The sequence below is a fragment of the Hibiscus syriacus genome, unplaced genomic scaffold, assembly GCF_006381635.1.
Source record: "Hibiscus syriacus cultivar Baekdansim isolate YM2019G1 unplaced genomic scaffold, ASM638163v2 tig00005377_pilon, whole genome shotgun sequence".
Classification (NCBI taxonomy): Eukaryota; Viridiplantae; Streptophyta; class Magnoliopsida; order Malvales; family Malvaceae; genus Hibiscus; species Hibiscus syriacus.
The window spans coordinates 2126043-2150523 of record NW_024062054.1 but is presented as its reverse complement, the minus strand read 5'-3'; the positions used below and the strand labels follow the sequence as shown (position 1 = coordinate 2150523).

Below are 24481 nucleotides of genomic sequence, written 5' to 3'. Positions count from 1 at the left end.
AGCATGTATTTTTTTAATTGTATGGCAAGAGTATTTTAGTGTTGATTGATTCGGGTTCTACATACTCATATATTAGTAGTAAGTTGGTGAGAGAATTGAATATTCAGTTAGAAGCTACAGGTAATGAGGTGATAGTGAATAATCTGTTAGGGCACAGTGCTCGGGTCAATATAGTGTGTAGAGGATGTCCCATACAGATTCAGGAAATTGAATACCCTGCTAATTTGATGGAATTACCTTTCGAAGAATTTGAAGTAATATTGGGAATAGATTGGTTATATCATTATTACGCTAATATCATTATTACGCTAATATCGACTGTAGACTAAAAAGAGTAACATTGAGAAGTCCGAAAGGGGTAGAAGTCGTGGTATTTAGTGAATGGTGGAATCCATTGGCAAATCTAATCTCAGTGATGACAGCAAAGAAGTTACTGTTACAGGGATGTCAAGGGTTCATTGCTAATGTACTGGATGTAGAACCAAGGAGAAAAGAATTGAAGAAATTCCCATAGTCAGAGAGTTTCCCGATGTATTTCCTGCAGAGTTGTCAGGGTTACCTTCAAACAGAGGTAGAATTCCATATTGAAATAATGCATGGAACTGCGCTTATTGCCATGGCTCCATATAGAATGGCCAAAAGAATTGCAAGAGTTAAAGATACAGTTACAGGAGTTGTTAGATAAAGGATTTATAAGACCAAGTGTCTCACCGTGGGGAGCTCTATTGTTCATCAAAAAGAATGATGGATCAATGTGTCTTTGCATTGATTATAGGCAACTCAATAAAGTGACCATCAAGAACAAGTATCCCCTCCCTAGAATTGATGATTTATTTGATTAGTTAAAGGGAGCTTCAGTGTTCTCAAAGATTGATCTACGTTCAGGTTGTCATCAATTGAAGATTCAAGAGAAAGATATTTCAAAGACGGAATTTAGAACGAGATACAGTCATTATGAGTTTATCGTGATGCCGTTTGGAGTTACGAATGCACCTGCTGCTTTCATGGATTTGATGAACCGACTATTTCAACCTTATTTGGATCAATTTGTAGTGGTGTTTATCGATGATATTTTGGTGTATTCAAAAATGAATGAAGTGCATAGTGTACAATTGAGAACAATCTTGCAAACTCTTCGAGACAAGAAGTTGTATGCCAAATTATCGAAATGTGAGTTTTGGTTAAATGAGGTAGTATTTCTTGGGCATGTGATTTCTATAGAAGGAATTCGAGTGGATCCTCAAAAGATTAAAGCAATTTTAGAGTGGGAAGTTCCAAAGAATGTGACAGAAGTTCGAAGTTTTCTGGGGTTAGCTAGTTATTACCGAAGGTTCGTTAAAAACTTTTTGACAATAACATTAACCCTAACTAAGTTGCTGAGGAAAGAAATAAAATTTGATTGGACTAAGGAATGTCAAGAGAGTTTTGAAATATTAAAGAAGGTTTTGACAGAAGCTCCAGTGTTAGTTCAACCTGAGTCTGGCAAGAATTTTGTGGTTTATAGTGATACGTCCCATAATGGTTTGGGATGTGTGTTAATGCAAGATGGTAAAGTTGTAGCGTATGCATCGAGGCAATTAAAACCACAAGAAAAGAGTTATCCTACACACGATCTGGAGATGACGGTAGTAGTGTTTGCTCTTAAAATCTGGCGTCACTATATGTATGGTGAAGAGTGCTACTTGTATACGGATCATAAGAGTTTAAAGTACTTAATAACTCAGAAGGAGTTAAATTTAAGACAGAGAAGATGGGTGGAATTTCTCAAGGATTATGATGTTGTGATTGATTTCCTTCCCGAAAAAGTAAATGTGGTAGCGGATGCCTTAAGTAGAAAGACGTTAGCAGCCTTACGAGCTTTGGATGCCAAACTATCATTTGTTGGAGATGGTGCAATTTGTGCGGAATTGACTATCAAGCCATCATGGCTGGATCGAATTAAGGAATTGTAAAGAAAAGATGAAATGTGTTTGAAGAAATTGCAACAATTAGAGAATGAAGAGCTAAATGATTATGAGATCAAGTCAAATGGGAACTTGTATTATCAATGGAGACTAGTGATTCCAAATGATGATGAGTTAAAGAATGATTTATAAACGGAAGCTCATTGTACTCTATTAACGATGCACCCAGGAGGAAACAAAATGTATATGGACCTCAAGAGTCGATATTGGTTGCCGGGAATGAAGAAAGACATTACAAAATTCGTATCTAAGTGTTTGAGTTGTCAGCAAGTTAAGGCTGAACATCAGGTTCCGTCGGGACTGTTACAACCAATTTCAATTCCTCAGTGGAAATGGGAGAACATAACGATGGATTTTGTAACGGGATTGCCTTTAACTCCGAACAAAAGAGATTCAATATGGGTGATTGTAGACAGGTTGACTAAGTCAGCTCATTTTATTCCGATACGAGCTGATTTCTCTATGGATAAGTATGTTGAGTTGTATCTCAGAGAGATTATACGGTTGCATGGTGTATCTGTTTCCATAGTTTCTGATCGGGATCTTAGATTCACATCACGGTTTTGGAAATCTTTACATGGAGCATTGGGCACATGACTGAACTTTAGCACAGCGTTTTATCCTTAGACAGATGGTCAGTCTGAACGAACTATCCAAATTCTAGAGGATATGCTAAGAGCTTGTGTAATTGAATTCAAAGGATCATGGGAAAGGTATTTTCCACTTACTGAATTTGCGTATAACAACAGTTTTCAGTCAAGCATCAAAATGGCTCCCTATGAAGCTTTATATGGGAGAAGATGTCGTGCACCTTTGAACTGGTATGAACTTAACGATCGAGAAGTTATTGGTCTTAAGTTGATTCAGGAAACAGAAGAGAAAGTTCAAGTAATTCATAATAATCTGAAAGTTGCAGCTGATAGACAGAAATTATATGCTGATTTAAAAAGGAAAGAAATTGAGTTTTAAGTCGGAGATAAAGTGTTCTTAAAAGTGTCTCCGTGGAAGAAAGTATTGAGGTTTGGACGTAAAGGAAAGCTTAGTCCTCGGTTCATTGGACCCTATGAGATCGTTAAAAGAGTGGGATCAGTGGCATATCAATTAGCCTTGCCACCTGAAATGGAGAAAATTCACAATGTCTTTCATGTTTCAATGCTTTGGAAATATAGATCCGATCCCTCCCATATCGTGTCAACAGAAGAAATAGAAGTGCAATCGGATTTGATGTATGAGGAAGAACCGATCCAAATTTTAGCTCATGAAGTTAAACAATTAAGGAACAAGATTATTCCATTAGTCAAAGTGTTGTGGAGAAATCACAAGGTAGAAGAAACGACGTGGTAACGTGAAGAGGACATGAAGATTCAGTACCCCCATCTATTTGTACAATGAAAATTCGATGACGAATTTTCTTAAGGGGGAGAGATATGTAACATCCCAAACTACGGGTTAGTGGCTAAATTGTAAAGTTTTAGAATTTGGTGATCTAAATAGGAATATTTCAGTATTTGATTAAGTGGTAAATATGAAAGAATTAAAAAGGTAGTATGGTAATTTAGCTTAGAAGATATTTGTGTCTCTCTAATTATAGAGATAAAACGTGGAGATGAGGAAATTCTCCAGAACACTTTTCTCTCTTCTTTCTTCATGCGTCGAAGTCAAGGGCTAGAGGTGAGTCTCTGATTAATTGATTTCTTGTTAAATTTAAGGTTGGGTTTTGATTATTAGGTGATTATTAAGCTTAAGGAGAGCTTAATTTATATTAAGACAACAATATGAAAGATATATGAATGATTAAAGAAATGAAGTGAATAAGTGAATTCTTGAAATAAAGTTCATAATTAGAATTGGAAGTGAAATTTGACTTGTCATCATGCTAATTAAGGAAAATGAAGTGTTAGAATTGTATTTAGAACATATTGAAATTTGAGTATGATTCTTGAAATCTATGTTAAGGAGTGGATTTTGAAGTTAAGTATGGATTGAATGAGTATTAATGAGTTCAAGTATGAGTAGATGAGTTAAGTATATGTAAAGGAATGAAATAGAAAGTGTTTGAGCAGAAATGAGGTGATTTTCGTGTTCAAAATATAATTTCTGGCCATAGGGTATCAATACCCCCTCTTGAATGAAAAATTATAGAATGTCAGTATGGTATCGATACCCCCTGAAGATGAAAATTTCCATAATGTTATCAGGGTATCTATACCCCATATAGGGTATCTATACCTTAAACAGGGTATCTATACCTCAGTTTGGGATGTACCGATACCTACTTTATACAAGAAATCAAATTGATCTTTCCTTTAGTATAATAATTGGAAGATTATAGTATACAATTGGATTACTAATATGTATAAATGTATAATTATGTAGATAGTGAATGTAACTTTGTTCCGCAACGATCGAGGGATTAGAAACGGTCGAGAAATAGATAAGTTCTAGAATCGATTCAAATCAAGCAAGGCTAAGGTGAGTGCATTTTTATAATTAAAGTGTATGGAGATAAGACTTGTGATAAGGCTATATATGATGGTTGAAATCATGATTCTAGACTCGTGTACATGCATACGTATACTATTGTGATAGTGATTGCATGCATAATTCATTATGTGTTAATATGATATTAAATGAGCGAATGTCATTGTCAGAGAATACAATCCAGGTATGTGGAATAATGGAAATGATTATATGTGTTTATATGAAAAGTGATGAAATGAGAAATGTATTCATATTTAAGCCCATGTTATATGATATGAGAGTTGTAGGTATAGTTGGCATGTCAAGAGTCGAGGGTTACAGTGGTCCTTCAGGACAAATCAGTGATCCTTCGGGATATAGTCGTCCTTCGGGACAAATATTCAGTGCCCCTAGTGGGAATTTATCGAGCTGTGGTGACAGCATAGTGCATAATCTCAATGTACTCACGTACCTTCTGTTCTCGATAATGTACATGGGTAAATGAAAAATAAATTTAAGTGAAAGTGGCACAAGAAGGTAAGTTTTATATGTACATGATATAGTTATATATGTTATAGTGAAAAATATACATGTATATTGAAATGTCATGATCAAATAGTAAGAATGCATATTCATGAATCTATTGTTACATGTTCATTTATTGCCTCACTAAGTCTATGACTTAGCGTGTAAGTGATTTACACGTAGGTACCAAGAAACAAGAAGAACAGTAATAGAAGTGGCAACGACAGCATCAGTACTAAAAGATCATATCAGGAGTAATCCAAAAAGTATGTATTTTGTTGTGTATAGAGTGGTGGTATGTAATAAGTTGTTAATTACGAATACTCTGATCGATTTTGTATTTTGTGGTCTCTTTTATGTAAATTAACATATTTTGTTTTAATGAAAGTTTAAAATTTCTCTGTTTTTCTTGAAGTGTCAAAGTTTGAAAAGTCAATGTGACACATCGGACTCATATTCGGGTTGGATACGGGTTAGGGGTGTTACAGTACCATACCGTAGCTTAGTAGGCATATATATTCATAGAAACTTACTCATGTATTCAGTTTATGAAACTCAGAGTTTGTATTACTTTGGATTTAAATTATGTGTCACGGAGCTCCGATTTTGTAAAATGTTTTGTAACAGTTATTTATGGATAATTATGATACCATTCAACATGTTTGAAAAGAAAATGAACAAGTTTTGAAAAGAAGGGGTTACCTCGGTAACTCAATGTGGCACTTTAGGCCCAATCGGTTTTAGGGTGTTACAATTAAAATCTCTCCCATCACTCACGAGAGATGGGAAGTGCCAGCAAGGCGATTAATAAGATCTCAATTATCTTTTTTCCTTCCCCTAACACAACTTCCATAAAATCCAGTGAAGCGAAAGTGGGAAGAATTCCAAAAAAACTCAACATCAATATGAGCATTCAAGTAACTGAAAATTGACATTTTTATATCATCCTTCTAAAATAACAAAAGGTAAGCACAAGAATCAGAGTTTTCGACCACAAAACAACTTAGCATACCTAGCCTAATCCTAACACACTCTATTTGACACTTACGAAGTCTTAATTCAGAAATAAAAACAAGATTTGGGTCCTTTGCAGAGATAAGTCTCCTAAGTTCACGAACCATCGACGCGTTCCGAAGCTCTCGACAGTTTCAACATAGGATACTCATGGTGATCGATGACACTGCTTCATAGCTTATGTCGCTGGCATAATGTTGTCACCCCTTTCACTAGGAGCATCATACGAGTCTTTCTCCTCGAAATTTTCAACTTTTGAGTTCATGCTTTGTACTGATTGTACTAGCAAATGACAAAAGATTTCTTTGAAGGTTGGGTCTTATCACAAGATTTTCTTTAAAAGGTCTAGAAAAATAGAAAAATAGTGAAACAACCTTGATTCTCTAACCTTTGTCCAAAGAGGAAAGTAAATGGGATTGTGAATCTTTTAGAGGTGACCTTTCAAGTAATCCAAATCAAATGACATATCTTAACAATAACTTGGGCTATTCAATTCTTGATTTTTCAGTGGGATATTAGAAAGGACACCTTTATACCACCTCGTACACAACCCAATGATGTTGATTTGACTTTTTCTTGCTCCTATGGCAATCCAATAAATCAAAGATTGCAAAGTACGATATCGATTCTTGCGTATTACCAAAAATGGCATAACCGAGCAACTTCCTCTTTCCCTTGGTAGGCATGTGGATTGGACATTATTAGTAAAGTCTATCTCGCATATTGAGACAATATGATGCCTTTTTGTGTACCATCATTGACTCCTTGGGGACCGTGTTATATCTTCTATTCCCACCCTATCCTCAAGTCCATTTTGGGAAATTACATAGCTTGGGCTACAATTGATTGGACTTTTTATCTTGGGGAAGTGTTTCCTTGTCAAGTCACCGGCTTTGGGAACTCCCCATGAGCTGGTTGGAGTTTGGGAGCTAAGACGGTGGTCATTTATTTGTTGGCTTCCTTCCACTAAGGGTAGAGGTGACACCTTACTTTGATCGGTGGTTCTTGATACTAATTTGCTCAGAATTCTTGATTGTTCCTCTGATCTCCTTTCACCCAAACTAGCGCGAAGGATGATGGTGTGAAAGTTCTTTCTTCTTGTTCCACCGTGTTCATATCCATCTCTTCTTTTGCATCTTAGAACTTTTGAGCATCGTTCCATTAACTGACTTGGATCTTTGTTTCTTTTCCATATCTTCTTTCTAAGGGATGCCCATTTCAGGAATTTACCTCTCTCTATTCTTTCATGGGTGGATTCACCTATACAATCTTGCAATGACGCTAAAGAGATGATGTTAGAACTTAAAACAAACTTACCTTGCAAGTGAACACCTCGAGAAGTTCTTCCCGGAAAAACTTGAACAAGAAAATGATAAAGAAACAAGGGGACGTGGATGCAAGATTGGGAAACTAGAGGAACAAACTCCACAGAACCTTGATCTAAACCATAAGAACTATGGCTGAATTTAGGAAGAAACCTAAATAAACCATTCATTTTAGAAAACCAAGTGGAAAAACCTAGAGAGAAGAGAGAGAATTTAGCATGTATCATTAAGAATTTAGATAACCCTAATTTTATGTTTAAATATTTTGAAAATTAAGATCTTGTGAAGGATAGAAATAGGTCTTCATTTTTTAGGAGGGAAGAAACATAGTGTAAAAAGGAGATTAAATGTTTTAGGAGTGAATAGATGCGTAATGGGTGTAGACATCATCCTGCATCTATCCTTAAGGGACCTCTTGTGTTTCGATGCGTCTTACACCTTCTAAAGCTTAGGTATAAAAGTTTCATGGAATTAAAGTGTAAATATCATAAGTTGTATTTATAAGTTGATGGGGGACATAATTATAAATACTTAACAAATTAACATAATATGCATCATAAATAAAGAGATAGTAGTCTCCCAAGAAATATGTTAACTTGTATTACTCTTATCCTGTCAGAGAGTTCTTACAGTAATAGAAAATCTATCTTCTTGGAAGACAACAATCAAAGAAAGATTCAATGAATTTAACATATCAATTAATCCAGATACATTTCCGTATTTAATATTTTATTTTTGATAAATTGACATGATTAAATCCAAATTAATTTTCATATTTGTTATGGCTTGATTATAACAAAAAGCACTTTAGTACACAGTAACATATACACATACATATGCATATAGATATAGATATAGTTTCGTAACATGACAGGACTGGGATTTCACTGGTTATGTTATTCGTTTTATTCAGGTATTATGGGTTAATTGGGTTTGCATCTCGTGCCATAGCATCTATGTATAAAATTGTTTTGTTGTTGAATCTGAGGAACCTTGGGTTCCATGATGTCAAAAGAGTAATTTAAGTTACCTTGCTAAAAGAAGGGCAACTTATACCTCGTCCCAATCGGTTCTTATTTATAATGGGATTGTTTGGATGTGATAATGAGAAATGACAAGGACCAGACTGAAATTAAGTAATGATTGGAAGCTGATCATTGTTTCAGACTCAATTGATCATTGTTGCTGCATTCATTAATTAGGGCTGGTTTTGTGTTGGCATCCAGTTGGCTGCTGTTAATATTTCTTCGGTAAAAATAAGGAAACATTCAAGTAAAATCAGATTTTCCCTCCAGCTGAGTTGTGACCCCAAGGCGTACAAATCAGTAGAGCCTCTTCCTGCCAACCCATTTTTTTATTATTTTATTGTGCAGCCAAAAAGCGATGGAACTGATCACGGATGATATATTAAACACACTTGTTCATATACATTCCCAATTATATAATTATCACTTCATAATCCCTGTTTCCAGTTCTCTTCTCGTCAATTATGTATAAACAAACTGGATGCCCTACTCCGCAGGCAACTGATCAGGTCCGCATACATCCCCTCGACAAAGAGGGCACACCCTACAAGCCAAAACTCATTAAATATATATGTATGTATAGGTTAAGATCCACTCACACTATGTAAAACTAATAAGTTTTATACTAATTTATAGTCATTAGATAGTATCCCCTCACCTAGCATATGAGATAATTCTACAGTACCACAACCTAATTTAAAGCGGTTTTTAATCTAAAATGTTATCTTATCTAACCCAACAGGTTATACAATTTATAACATTTTCAGTTGCAATCGAAAAAGTCGCGTTGCGATAGGTTTAGGTTTACAACCGAAAAAGTTATACAATTTATAATAATTTCGTTTACAACCGAAAATGTTATAAAAAAATATAATATTTTCAGTTTCAACCTAAAATGTTAACCCGTCCAACCTAAAAAGTACGCTTTTGGTAAAATTTTCGGCTACAATCAATTTATGCCATTTTTAAACCTTGTATTGACAAATATTTTAGACTTTCCTTGACAAAGGGCATGCAACCCACGATGTACTCCTTCAGGGGAACATAAGCTGTTTACCAAAAAGCCAATGCTAATGCATGCCTATTTTATATGGAACAACGTTAACCAAACATTTACAGTCATGTTAAATAAAAATTAACCTCGATAAAAGGTGTTCATCTTATACCTGTGAATCTCCTTGAGCCACTTGTCTATACATGTTCTATGAAATTCATGAGTACAAGGCAATCTCCTAATGATATCCCCCTGCTCGTACTCCCCAAGGCAGATGAAACATCTGTTGATTGAAATAGAGGGGGGAAATTAGGACCAAAAACACGACTGATTGCATACAAGTTCCATTGGAAAGTCTTTAAAAAAGGAAGCACAAAGAAAGGTTACGACCCTTCAAAAAATGAAAGACCATGTGTCAACACCGTTTTTCGCCCGGGCGGGAAAAAAACTTTGTACGACTTGAGAGTTTTCTTTTAAAAAGGTTTTGAAATATTTTGGAGTCGCCATCGACCTTTTGGGTTAGATAGGTCGAATACCTAAAAAATTTCTTTCAAAAGAGTTTTTAAGAAAACATCATTTTAAAAGATAAATCAATTTGCGTGTAACCAGAGATTCATTCTTTTTTGAAATAAAAAAAGATTTCGGGGATCGATTACGTGTGGGGAAAGATAAACACCCCCACAACGCCCAAAATTGGTACCCCAATCGATTATAAATTGTCTCTAATAGTGAAATCTAAGAATTAGAATATAAATTTAAATTACGATCTCATTGTTCCAAATTCAACCATACAATTTTTATTTAACAGGAAATTCTACGGAAAAATAGAAAATATTCTAATACTTCCAAACGAAGAGAAAATAATACCTAAAATATTTTAGGCCGAATATTTCTCTTTACAACTGAAATAAAAATAATATAATAATTGCTCCCAATAACTCAATATTAAAATAATTTGATTCAACCAAAATGAATAAAACTAACGTAGGCATATTCACAATTTTTAGGTTTTTCTAATTAGAGTATTTATTTATTTTAAAATATCAAAATAGGACATCTAGTTACTTTAAGACAATCCTTTCTTAATATTTTTAAAATAAATAAATATTGCTTTTAATCTAATTATGAAATCAGTCGAGTTATGCTTATGAGGCTTTCATACATATTCGAAATGTATAAATCTATATGCACGAACAAATTGACATGGAAAAGGAGGAAAAAATAAATCTTAATAAATTGAGGGAAATGTTGTAATCCATTTACTATGAAATTAATTAAAATAGGCATAGAAATACATTTAACAATTTTAAAATTTAAATATGCTAAGAAAGGTAAAGAAATATTTAACAAATTAATAAATCATGTTTAATGATAAAAAATTAAACTTTAGTGGCCAAAATATAAACACGACAAAAGCAAAGGCCAAAGATAAACATCACACAAATATAGGTGCTTAATTAAAATAAAATCATAGCATAACAAAGACCAAAATGTAAGATAGTGAAATAAAGCATTCAATGTGACAAAAATATGAAACATGCATATATACATATCCATCAGACTAAAATATAATAAAACAACAAACAATAGCCAAATCGAAAATAAAAAGTGACTAAAATAAATAAATTACAAATATCACATCCAAATCACAATAAAATAAAAACAAAATCCGAACAGTGACTAAAATGAATAAATAAAAAAACAGTGACTAAATTCAAAAATAAAATCAAATGCATATTCGAAATAAATAACAAAGTATATGACTAGAATGCAAAATAAGCTAAAATATGAGTGGCTTGAAGATGATTTTACCCTTATAGAGACCAAAGCGTAAACACGCTAAAACTAGGACCTGGTGCATAGAGGTGGGTATACGGGCTACCCGCCCGTTTAGCCCGCGGGTTTTGACGGTGCAGGCTTAAACGGAGCGAGCTAAAAAGCCCGCATTCATAAACTGTTTTGAATTTTAAGGCCCGCGGCCCGTCCATTTAACCCGCGGGCTAAATGAGCTTACCCGCAGCCCGTTTAATAAAAACAATTTTAAATATTTTAAATGCAATAAAAAATAATGTTTTAACTTACTATACCTTTAAAAATGATCGAGCAACTTAAAAAGGAAGGTAACACCGTCAAAATAATAAATAATATTTAATTTTTATTTTAAATAGCCGGAAATGATTTAAAAATAATATTTTTTTAATTTTTTAATCATTAATACATATATATATATATAATGATATAATTACTTAAACTCAAATTAATAAAACAATATTCACTTATATCACCAAATTGAAAAACAAATAAAACAATAGCCACATTACACTTTTATAAAACACGATTATTCAAGGCTATAATATGAAGACACAGAAGTGTCTGAATTTTGAAAGCATAAATTTAAACATAAAAATTCAACAAAGTCAAACATTATACAAATCTAACAAGAAAGTTGTCAAGTGGTCCTAATAATTGTATTTTATGGATACTTTAGAGAAAGACTAAAATATAATATGAAAATATATAAAATACTTACAGTATAAGAGTAAATTTGAAAGATACAGTTATTCTAAAATTGATAAAAATATAAGTCATTAATTTGTTAAAATATATTTATTTTGTAAAAGTCTTTAAAAATTGAAAAGTATGTTTTCAATTTTTTCTTTTACTTTTCTTTCTTATTTTTAATTCAAATATTAAGTGTCATGTGATATATTATTAGAATATCACGTGACTTTTTATAATTAAAGAACAAAATGAATAACATACTTCATGAAAAAAAATAAAGTTTAAAATTAAATAAAATAAATCTTTAAATACCAAAATGATAATGATGTATATTTAAATGAAAAATATATCAAGCATCGGTAAATTATGACTAACGCCCTAATAAATTTAAGAACTACAATAGTTATAAGTAACATCATATTTATAGGTAATTTATTTTTTTTTCTATAAAATTCTTTAAGTTTATTTTATCTAAAATTTTATGAATTTTAAATTAAGCGGGCTTTAGCGGGTTTCGCGGGTAGCCCGCGGTTATACCCATTAAACCTGCGGGTTTAACGGTCCGGGCTAAAAAGCCCGCAATTTAAACGGTCTTCAATTTTTGAGGCCTGAAGCCCGCACGGATCGCGGGTTAAACGGGTAGCCCGCGGGCCTTAGCCCGTATACCCAGCTCTACTGGTGCATGATTTGACCCTGAAACAAATGAACTAAACAGAAAACCCCTAGAACCAGGGACCTGATACATGATTAACCTATTTTCCATATAAACAAAATACTCTCCCCTTTTTTCGTAAACCAGACGAGAAGCTTATCAAAGCTTCAAACGCACTCGGCCACTGCACTCAAGCTCTCACACGCCGGCCACCGAACCGGTGACCACCCTACACCAACCGACGACCTTTACCACGATGGAGGAGGACCGACCGAGCGATTTGAACGGCCGAAAAACCTCCATTATCTCCCTCTCTCGCTCTTTCTCCGCCCTTTCTCCTCCCCATTCGACGGCAGAGAGAGCTCAAAAACGAGCTCCCAACGCTGGAAACCACCCTTGGCCACTCCCTTGCTCCGACCAACGACTTAAACGACGTAAAAAAAAGGCCCCCCAACGCTAACCACTTACAAAACAAAACCCCAAAAACCACCCTTCAAAAATTGACCTCTCCGTCGAAACTCCCCGACTTTCGCCAGCCACCAACAACAGGCGTTTCTAGGACACGATCCGACTCTAGCACACAACCCTTGCAACTCGTGAACCCCGACCAACCAAAAGGAAGAAAGGAAAGGAAAATAAGCAAGCCAAAAGGGAGAGAAAGAGAGTCCAACAAAAACTGCTTTTCATTCCATTATTTCGGGGGACAAATGCTGAGTGATTTTACAAGGTTGGTTAGGGTATTAATAACCCCAACCACTACAATATTATAATATTTTTTGTACATAATAAATAAAAATAAAAAATGGTGTTTACACCATGTTACATGGTTGCTAAAAGTCAAATTAGTTTTTCAAGCTTGGAACTTGTGTATCGAACTCATCTTAAAAGATATTGTGGGTAATTGGTAGGGAAAATAAATAATTCTTTATTATGAATTAACATTCCTTTCACGATCAATTAATGCCATTGGACTTCATAATATTACATAGAGTTAGACTCACGAATCGACACAGGATATTGCCCATGAGGTCTGCCAACAATAATGCACAAGTTTAAGCAAGCTCATGAGAGTTTTAGATAAAAATACTCTGAATCTATTCGAGAATATAACATGAAAGCATACTTGATAACTTAGCAACCAAAGAGAGCAAGTATTTCATTGCCTCCATAATACAGAATTAGTAACAGTTCTTTCAGGTCTAAACAGTCTAATAGATTAGCTGGTCGAATATTGGCTGTGGCATTCACCTATCTAAATTTGCAGTTAAGAAGCAAGGTAAGCTGTCTCGTTATCTTCAGAGATCTACAACATTCACAAAGCTATTAGTTCTCTGTATAGATTATGTTTCATCTCACCTGATTATACATGTTTTAAATTTAGTCTGATCTAAGATGGCAACCATTCTCATTCTAATGCAATTAAATTCAGTAATCCTCCAGAAACTAATTTATTTTTAGGCATACTTTGCATATTCAGTCAAGTCTAAATATTAGACTAGAATGTTTCTTTGGCAAGAGAAGAACATATTATGCTCACATAACATTTTCCTGTCCATGTTCACAACTTGTGCAAGAGTAGAGATCAGAGTTTAAAAAGGCACAGCTGAGGCACACCTAGGCGCTAAGGCGAGGCGAGGGTGAAGCACCTAATTGGGTCTAGGCAAGGCAATTTCAATGAAGCGCAACAAAGCGCGCCTGTTCAATTTTTTTTGTTCTTTTTGTCTTTTTTTAATTTTTTTTATTATGTTTTACATACTAACTTGGGCCAAAATAATCAAATGATATTTAAACCATAAATCCTACACGCTAACCCTAATACATAAAATGTTGATGATGAATACTCTTTGGTGTTTACATTGCATGAACTGTTCTTTTTCCTTGACTATACAGCTCGAAAAACCATGTATATCTTTTATTTTCAAAAAAGTGTGCCTTACTTCAATAAGTTGCAAGACGTGCGCTTTGGCTATGAAACCCCTATCGCCTTAGTGCGTCTTGCACCCTTTCTAACAGTTGTAAAGATGTAATCAATAATTTTTGTACCAATTTTTAGAACACATTTCTGCAATGCCTATCTTATTCCTAAAGCACTATTTCAGAAGCAAGAGAGATCTAATGTCATAGAGATTAATTGAAAACTACTTGAAACTGGAGCTAATTCATATGTAGTGTTTGATTAACTTTTACTGAATATCTTATATCTAAGGCCATGATTTTAGATTCAGTCCAATAACAAAAACACTTGAAAACTAATAATTTGTCAAAGGCACAAGTTAATCAAATGGAAAATACAGCTTGTTTAACAGTTTAGCATAGTAGAAGAAAGTAAATACTTACTGCACAGTCTCATCATTCTTAAGTTTCTGTGACTTGTATACTTTGACAGGAAGTGAATCAACAACTTCATTTGGTGCAGGAACAGATCCAATTGAAGACGCGGATGGTTGAGAAGATAAAACCAACGATTGCTGATGAATTTCATCTAGGACCTAGTTAAAATACAAAAAATATTACTACAAGAGAAACGAGGAGGGCTACCCCGAGAAGGCAATAACAATAACAAACAAAAATCACCTCAAATAAAGCTTCAGCTAACATAACAATTCTGGACACACTAGACCTAGCACTGGTTGTGTCATTGTTTGAGCTAGAATCTTGATTATTTACACGACATGCGCATTGACCATTTCTGTGTTGACCAGATAAAAGGCAAGATCTTTCATGTCCTGATAAGTTCTCAAAACGGCTTCCTAACCGTTGAAGAGCTCGGACCTGATGCAGTTCATAGGTCAGTGACTAAAGTTAACAGAAAAGGATCTGCATTCGCTGAGATGGATAATTTTCAAAGAACCTATAGCATAAAGTAATGCATGCAGGCAAAACCTAAATAAATAAAGCATCAGGACATGCCTTAGCCAAAGTGATGGGAGTAAGAAAATTATAAAACCTGAGATCGTATTCTTCTCCTCCTTTCAAGGAAATTGGATCTGTGGTGGAACAAATCATGATACCTGGCTTCTCTGGATCGTGGAGTTTCAATTTCATTCTGGGAAATGGAGGAATCAAGAGCGGCAGTGGATGACGAGGTGGCTAATTCCCGAGTTTGATTAGTATTTAGTTGCCAGTCTTGCTGCAAAGGGAAAAATGAAGAAGCTCTACCAAGAACACGATCACGAAGCCTTCCAACACTTAAGGCTCTGCTAAAACGAGCATTGCTTTCAACAGACTCTCCACTTCCATCTGCATCATTGGCGATTATCGGAGAGCAAGAATTGCGGGGAGGTTGTTGAGGTTCAAGTGTCCCAAAATTGCCACTACGGTTCAACATTGAAAGACTTGTAGGAACAACAGAAGTGTTACCATCTCTGCTTAATCGGAAGCTAAAGCCGGAGAGGCATCGAGAAGGAGATTGATGAGCAGCTGTCGCGGCCGCACCGGAGGTGCTACCACCGGAAGTTACGCAAGGCGTTGGCAACGGCATTTCATCGTGAGATGCCGTTTCGCCTCCAACCTTTTTGCGACATTCTTTTTTTACCTGATCCGTCTCTGACACAGGTTCTTTCTGTTGGTGAAAATTAGGTTTAGGAGACTCAGATCCAGAAAGCGCTTTCAGACAAGAGGACCGGAAAACTCTATTCTTCCCCTTGGATCTTCTCCGCCGGGAAGCGCAGCTAGACGATGAAGAAGAAGATTCAGTTTCTGTTCCACCGCTGACTCTGCAACTAGGCTTGCTCCCACCGGATCCCATCTAAGTGTTGTTTTTCACTTCAGTTTCACCCTAAATCCAAAAGAGAAAAGGGGGGAAAGCGGCTTGAATGAAGTAAGTGACATATGGAAGATGTGCTTGAAATGCACTTCAACTGTTATTTAGGGAGGGAATGAAGCAGATCTAGTCAAATCTGAAGGATGGTTACGTCTTGAAAACAGTGTGTAAGGTTAAAAGTCTTTTTGTTTCCCCTAGGAAAATAAAAGGAAGGAGGGAAATCTGTAATTGCCTCTGTTGGAGTATTGTGTGGGAAAGCAATTGCCTCTGCCTCCACGGCCCAACGTGGATGCCACCCTTAATTTCCATTTTCAAAATACCATTTCAAAATTTTCTTCAGACGTCCAAGCAAAGGGAAACTAAAAATAAGACGAGGTATATTGTAAATTATTATAGATTGATTCGTTTAAAAGTTGATAAATATTTGATTTGAATAGATTCAACTTGAGTTTAAACTCAATTCGAATTCTTAATAAGTCAAAAAGAGTTATTTGATATTTAACTTGAAAAGCTCACAATTAATTCGAAAATATAATATATTATAGTTTTATTTTCTAAAAAAATAAATTATTAATAATATTAATATTTAATGTGTTGATTTTTTAAAAAAATTTATAGTATAATATTTTTATGCATTTAAGGTTTAAGTTTGAGTTTTAGGCTTTCAATCAAGTTAAGTTTAAGTTTTTTTTTTTTATTTTGAACTTTTACAAGCTTCAATTCATGGTTCTGAATTCGATTCGGGCTTAAAAATTTTAGTTCACGAGTTATCGAGTCAAGTCAAATTCCATTTCAAAATTTTTGAGTCGAATCAAACTCAGTAATACTCTTGCTCATCTCGACTCGTTTACAACCCTAGTCTAAGAATGACAACTTACAATCTTTGGACGCAAATAAAAATATGATAAAAATTATAATTTGAATTTAATTTAAAAAATTAATATTTTAATTAGGAGGTGACACATGTTGATATTATACTAGGACACATTTCATTAGTGACATAGGTCACCAACTGATTAAAGAAATTTTTTAAACTAATTTTTAAAATAATTTTAATATTTTAATTGAAATAAATGTTTTTATTAATAAAATGATAACATGTGTCAGCACCTCTTTTAAGACGAAAAAAAATGATAATGAATTGGTACGGAGAAATCAAACCCAAGATTATGAAGAAATCTAGGTGCGCTTAAATAACTTAAGACGAAAAAAATTGATAATGTTTGGTTAATGGAATGTAAGATTATCAGTGGGAATAGGATTACCGGTGGAAATAAGATTAATGAGAATGTTGTATTTTGTGTTTGATTCGTTTAGCAGAAATGTAAGATTACAGTGTTTGGTTAAAGGAATAAAAGATTATTAGAATGTATATTTTACCAGATTATCCTTATTATATATTTGTTTTTTTAACAAGTTGAATTCTACTATAATTAATTTATATATTTTCTTTAAAAATTTTAAATTCATTAAATTTATATAATTTTTTATACAAAATTAAAAAGATAAATAGGTTTAATGAAAGGATAAAATTTTATTTTAACCCCTAAACTTCATATAAAATTCTAATTATAGATTTTTTTGTAAATCTAAAATAGTTTAAGGATAAATTTGTAATTTAACCTTCGTAGAATTTTTTTTATTCAACGACAGAAGAAATATATTTTTGAAACAAAAATTAAGGGCATTTTAGTCCAAAATATCGATAATCAAACAATACCTAAGAGAAGGGAGTAATCACATTTCCGATAATATACCCCCAAAATACCACTTTTGGGAATAAAAAATTACCGGAGGTTGGGAATGTTTGCCAACCAATCGGGGAAATGACATTCAATTCCCACGGTAATCTAATATGATGCCAACCAAACACCCCTTAGGCAAATTTTATATTTATTATTATTGGGGGTGTTTTTCAAATAACTTTTTGAATAATTTTTTAATTTGAGTATAAATAGTTTATTGGTAATTAAACCCTTCATTTTTTAATGTTTGACAAGTACCTTTTTAAAAGAGTTGATTATGCAAAATAAGTTGAAAATGAAAACTCTGAAAAATTCAACGATTTGGGAGAACTGATTGCAAAATAAGATGGTAAATTATATATTTGACCTTATTATTTACATCATTACATCCTTCTCATAAAACTTAATCTAATGAAATGACATCCATCTGAATCCACTTGATGTATCATACCCTTATATATTTGTAATGTTGATTGTTATATAAGGGTAATATTTATAAATATTAAATTTTAAAAATATATTCAAATTTTTTAAAAATATTTACTAATTTTCTTAAAGAATTTTTAATTTTTTGTTAAAAACATTTTATCCGAAATAATTTCACCCCAATAAAGAGTAAAGTATTATAAAATATATATGTATTTAATAACTAAATGTATCATACTCTTATTTATCATTTTACCTATATCATCAATAAATTATTAGTTAAATTTTTAAATTTTATCAAACATTTCTATATAATTAGTTAATCAAATCAATTTTTCAAATCAGCTAATCAAATTAATTAGTCAAACCAACTACTAAAATCATCTACAGGCTATCAGCTTGCCAAATATCCTTTTTATGTTTCAGGCTTACCAAATATTGGTTGCTTTAGCGGCAAGTATAAAATTATGAATAGTAAAGTTCACTAGTAATGATGGGATTAATTATAATAAAAATATAAAATCATAGTTAATAATATTAAATTAAATATATAAATTTGTCATATAATTAATTATAAAATATTATTAAATATAAAAATATTTATTCAAATTAGGATATGATTAAATAATAATTTTTTACCAAATAATAATAATAAATCTTTTTAATATTTGATTCAAATTAATTTATAAATCAATTAATTAAGATTGATTACTAAAATGTACTTTAAATCAAAATTATTTAAAAAAATAAAAATGAAGTTAAAAGTTGCTAAGTTCATGCATTGAGAATAAAAAAACATTTTTAATAAAAATGTACTCTGATCAGTGAAAATAATAATCTAATAGCGTTAAATTATGATCATTGTTTATTAAAAGATCTTTTTTAATTTTGAAAAATAAAAAGGTGATTTTTTAATACTTAAAAATAACGTTAAGAATAATAATAAATATACAAATTTTTGTGCAATATAATAATAGATGTAGGATTTAGCCCATGGTTAAGGTGTGACTAATTTTCCACTTGATTCTAAGTGCAACGTCCGTTTAAATGGTTAGTAGTTTCGGGTTGAACCAAGTGAGATTTAGTTGAACTCTTTTGTCAATTAAGAAGCATTAGGTTAAGTTAGACTTGATTTGGGCTTGGAATAAACCACTATAACCATAAAAAGGGCATTTTTGATTTGAGGGTAAATGGGGATTGACCAAAGAGATCATTAACCCATTTATTGTTATTAAGGTTGAATTCAATTAAAGAGATGCTTTAATCGTGCAGGGAGAGAAGTTATTTTTTACTCCCTCAATTTCTCTCCCAAGTTTGTATTCTTCTCATCTCTATTTCTCTCTTTCTCTAGAGGCTTTGTACCATCAAAGATGACAACTTTACTAGGTATCATCTCTTGTTCGGATTAGTAAAGGTAAGAAAGGTTGTTAGAATCTTTAGAGATCTCCTTCAAGCATTCTTTCTCAAGGTTTGGTCATGGTTGTTAAAAGTGAGGTTTTAGTGGAGTTTTAGAAACATTTGTTAATCCAGCTCAGTTTTGATAGATTTTAACTTGTATGAAGATTTCTTAACCTCATTTCAAGTCCTATGATGAGTTGGTAACTCATTTCCTTGATTACTGTTTATTAAAAGAAGTAGAAGAAAACTCCAAAAGTAAAGGCAATTAGAAGTTTGTGATTGGTTGAACCTTGGATTGTTTCCAGCAGCTTAAGAGTAAGGTAATACACTTCTAACTTATCTATACCACTTGTATGTCATTAGACGTGATTGAATGGCTTTTATGAGTAAATGAAACATGTGAGTGCATCTTTGCTTAGATATGGTTTAGATGAATTTGATGCTATTAATGCATGAAGAATGACCTAATATGATCCCTTAAACTCTCTTAAGCTTTTATAACATTCAATAACCTTATGAGGGCTTTGGGATTAAGTTAGTGATATTTTCATGAAAAATAGGACATGTATGGGTTTAATATCAATATAGGATGAACAATATCAATATTGTTCTTCAAGTAGCCAAAATAAGGAGTTTTAGATGGGTATACCAATATTCTGTTCATAGAGTATCTAATGTGATCCAACCCAACACTAAATTTTTCCATGACTTGATCACAATATTGAAGTTCATCAAGACTAACTCTAAGGAAGCTCTACCTTACTTTATCTTTAATTTACTTGTTTATGCATTATGTTGAGTTAATCGATCGACGGAATCGGCCAAGAGGGGGTGAATTGGCAATTAAAAATTTCGTGGAAGCTTTTGCAGAAAAATTGAAAGTAATTGCACAACGATTTACAGTGGTTCGACTTTCTCAAACAAAGTCTACGTCCACTACCTTAGCTATTCACACTAAGGATTTTCCAACAAATTCACTAATTTGTTCTTTCTTTTGAGGCCAAAGAGATAACCTTACAAAATCCCTCAAGAGTATACCCCAACTCTTGAGAACACTCTTTTTCCCAAAGAGAAGATTACAAATTTGCAAACTTACAAGAAAACCTCACAAGGTAAGATGTTTGCACAATTCTAGAACAAGAAAAGAACACTCAAAGATAATTACAAATGAGCACAAATGGTGTTCTTGAAAGCAAAATGAATATTGAAAGGAAAATTGGCTTGATTTGCACAAACTTGGTGTTTGATGCTTTCTCTCTTGTTTCTCTATGATTTCTTTTTGATCAAGGGCTTCAGAACTTGTTTAAATACACCTTGAATCTCTTCTGAACGTTGGGGATGATTAGTGAAGATCATATAGCCGTTTTAGTGTGAAAACAATTAATAAAACAGTTTGGAGCGTGGGGGGAATCGGTACCCCCTATGGGGAATCGGTTCCCTAAGTGTAAAATTCAAATATTTCGACCATTGAACAAGGGGGAATCGGTTCCCTCCGAGCATTCTGGAAATCTCGGAGCCAAACCATTCAGGGGGGAATCGGTACCCCCTTGGGGGGGAATCGGTTCCCTCTGAGCAATCTGGAATTTTTGGCTTTGAAATGGTTCGAAATACTTGAAAGATTATTTTGAAATTGTTTTAAGATTAAAACTTAATTTTACACTTAAGTAAGGATTAAAAATGATTTTTGAAATATTTTGAGTAATGTTTTGATATTCGAATAATTATATCGAATATACTTAGAAAATCATTTTGGAAAATATTAAAATTCATTTAACTTAATTTGTTATATCGAAATATCAAAATGTTTTCAACAATCTCCCCCTTTTTGATATAACAAAACATTTTAGTAATTTTAAGATTTTGAAATCAAGTTTTGAAATTACTCCCCCTTACTTAACACTTCTCCCATTTATCATTTTAAAAACACACTTAAAACACATTTCTCCCCCTTTTTGTTAAATCAAAAAGATTCAAATAAATGTGAAAAATATTAAGCCAATTAAGCTGCTAAGATCACAATCAAGAGAACCGTTAGCCATTAGTTCCGTAATCAATATTCATAAATAATTTGATATGGCAAAATTGGTCATATTGCTAATAATGATGTAAATGATGCAATAATAAATAAATCACACCAAACATATAAGTTTAAACCATCCAAACAAATCCAAACAAATTCACAATACTCAAATTCAACATCCCAAAATATTCAAAATGTTAAAACAATAAGTTTGGAAAACAAATTAAAACATAGAATCAACATCCGTAGGAGGATCGGGAGGAGGAAAATGAGCTCGCATAGCGGCCATTTCGTTAGTGAGGTCATTAATACGTGCGTTGGTTGCTTCATTATTTGCACGCATTTCCCGAAGAATTTCTAATTGTTGAGCTCCCATTGTGGATAAATGGGACTCTATAGAAATAAAGCGCGAATCCATGGTCGCATATCGGTAATCAAATGTCTCCATAAAAGATTGAAAATATGGAGGCATTTGAGTCGATTGTTGTGCTTGCTCTTCGGGCTGCTCCTCGGCCTGCTCAGGTTCAGCTTCAGCTTCATCGATGTCTCGCATTAGTTGCTCAAGCTCGAGATCTTCGTCAGCTTCGGGTGGAGCTCGTGAAGAACTAGCTCCCGGAGTAGTTGCAGAAGATCGAACCCATTCCTCGGTTTCCTTATCCTTAATCCATCCCGCTCTCGTTAAGGAAAGAAGGTTAATTTGTTTCTTAAGAGGAAAAATGGCATCTAGACTGACTCTAAGCCCAGCTTTGGAAAACAGATTACTCAAAATACAACCGTAAACAAGAGATGAACAAAGTTTTTTATTAGGAACAAGATTTACGGTTTCAACAATTTCAGCAAAAATAATCTGAGGTAGGTTGATTTTAATATTGTTTTCGAAACAATGTAACCACCAAAGATCTAAGGCTCTAAGAGTAGAATAACGACCTCCAGATGGACGAAACCACCAAGAAAACCATTAGATGAAGAAAACGTTCATGAAGGTCTAGAACACTTGCACTATCCCTTCTTTTATAACGAGATCCTAAAACCTGTTTTTCATTTGAAATCCCTTCATTATCTAATCCGAATGTATTGGCTATGTAAGCCGAGTCAATATATAAGAATTGTCCTAGAAGGTAGGAACAAATTCCTATGGTTTCGGTTTCAGTTTGGTCTTTAACACAAACGGCATTAGAATAGAAAATACGAACAAGTTGATGGTAAACGATGGGTTCAAGGTCAAAGAGTTTATCAAATTTCCACTCTTGTAAAAGAGGAAGATATTTAAAATTGATAGCTAACATAGCTTGACGAGAAGGAATACGTTCTTCCCAGATTTTTGTAAGAGTCGAAATATTGATAATACCAAAAACGATGGTTTCTAGGACCAGGATGATTGAAACACGAATTTTGGATAGTCAAATTAGGATCAATAGGATTAGGATTAGAAATTGGAATAGGTGGAGGATTTGGAGGTGGATTTGGTTGTCGGTGTGAACGACTAGATGAAGACCTAGCACGTTTAGGATTAGACATGGTGAAGAAAATCGGAATAGATTGAATAACCTGCAAATTTAAAAACAAATGTATGCAATTCAATTAATCCCAAAACTCAAATGAGTCCTCAATATTTCAAGGTTCTCTAAATCAATCCTAATAGGCAAAGTTTTTGAAAAACTTTTGAAAAATATGGTTTTGAGAAACAATATATGTATAGTTTTTATAACAACAACATAATTTAATCAAAACACAATAATTTAAAAATTAACAATTTTTTTTTATTTCGAAAAATTAAAATTTTTGGAAAATTCTTGTGTTTTTGATGAAATTAGTTGTAACATCTAGTTTCTAATTACTAAATAATCAATGCTTGATCACTATTTCAACCTAGAACTAATTAAAACTAATCCTATGTTCAAAAACAATGAAATATAGAGTCTAGAAAAAATTACCTTGAAAGATGAAGATTGAGGGGATTTAGATGTTGTTTGCACGTTTTTGATGATTCCAACAGGTTTAGAGGATGATATTTGAAGTGAATTCCGATTAAAAACGTTGATTTGAGACAAAAATGGAGATTTGAGTGCTTAGAGGGTGAGAAACGGCGGAAGGAAGAAGAAAAAAAAGGAGGGTTTTTGTGTTTTGAAGGGTTCTGCCCGATTTTAACAGAACCCCAGGGGGGTATCGATTCCCCTGTGGGGGGAATCGGTTCCCCTTCAAAGGGGGAATCAGTTCCCTCATGGGGGGATCGATACCCTCTGCACCAAAATGCTAAAATCCGACTTTTAAGCACATAAAATGCTAAATTAATCTTCTCTAGTGGTATAGGCAACTCATATATTGAAAAATAATTGTGTTCAAACAATTAAATTAATCTTTAAACATTAATTGAACATAAAATTAATTTTCACCAAGAATCATAAACTCCCCCTAATTAATAGCAAGAATGCAATCAAAAATTATTATTATAAACATTTTTCAGTATTTATTAAAAGTGCTAAATTATTTTAAACAATAAGTGAAGATATGTTAGTTAAACCTAATTCTCTTCTAAGTGTCCAAAACCTTTCCTTGTCTAAGGGTTTTGTAAATATATCCGCTAATTGATGCAAAGTATCAACATATTCTAAAACTACATCTTCCTTAGTGACATGGTCTCTAATGAAGTGATGTCTTATTTCAATGT

The 24481-nt window shown here is 33.2% G+C and overlaps 1 protein-coding gene across 2 annotated transcripts; it reads right to left on the bottom strand.

Annotated features, from left to right (window-relative positions):
• Positions 1–8630: 8630 nt before the first annotated feature.
• On the bottom strand, positions 8631–16406 carry LOC120199191. Of its 2 annotated transcripts, XM_039200364.1 has the most exons (5): positions 15409–16405; positions 15036–15233; positions 14799–14950; positions 9480–9590; positions 8631–8857 (listed from the first exon to the last, which is right to left on the bottom strand). In XM_039200364.1, exons 1-5 carry the CDS (start codon positions 16207–16209, stop codon positions 8800–8802), a joined length of 1320 nt encoding a protein of 439 aa, XP_039056295.1. In that variant the 5' UTR covers positions 16210–16405; the 3' UTR covers positions 8631–8799. The 2 variants fall into 2 exon arrangements, with proteins under 2 accessions (XP_039056295.1, XP_039056296.1); XM_039200365.1 differs by lacking the exons at positions 8631–8857; positions 9480–9590 and adding an exon at positions 13671–13764 and having other exon boundaries at positions 15409–16406.
• Positions 16407–24481: the final 8075 nt, after the last annotated feature.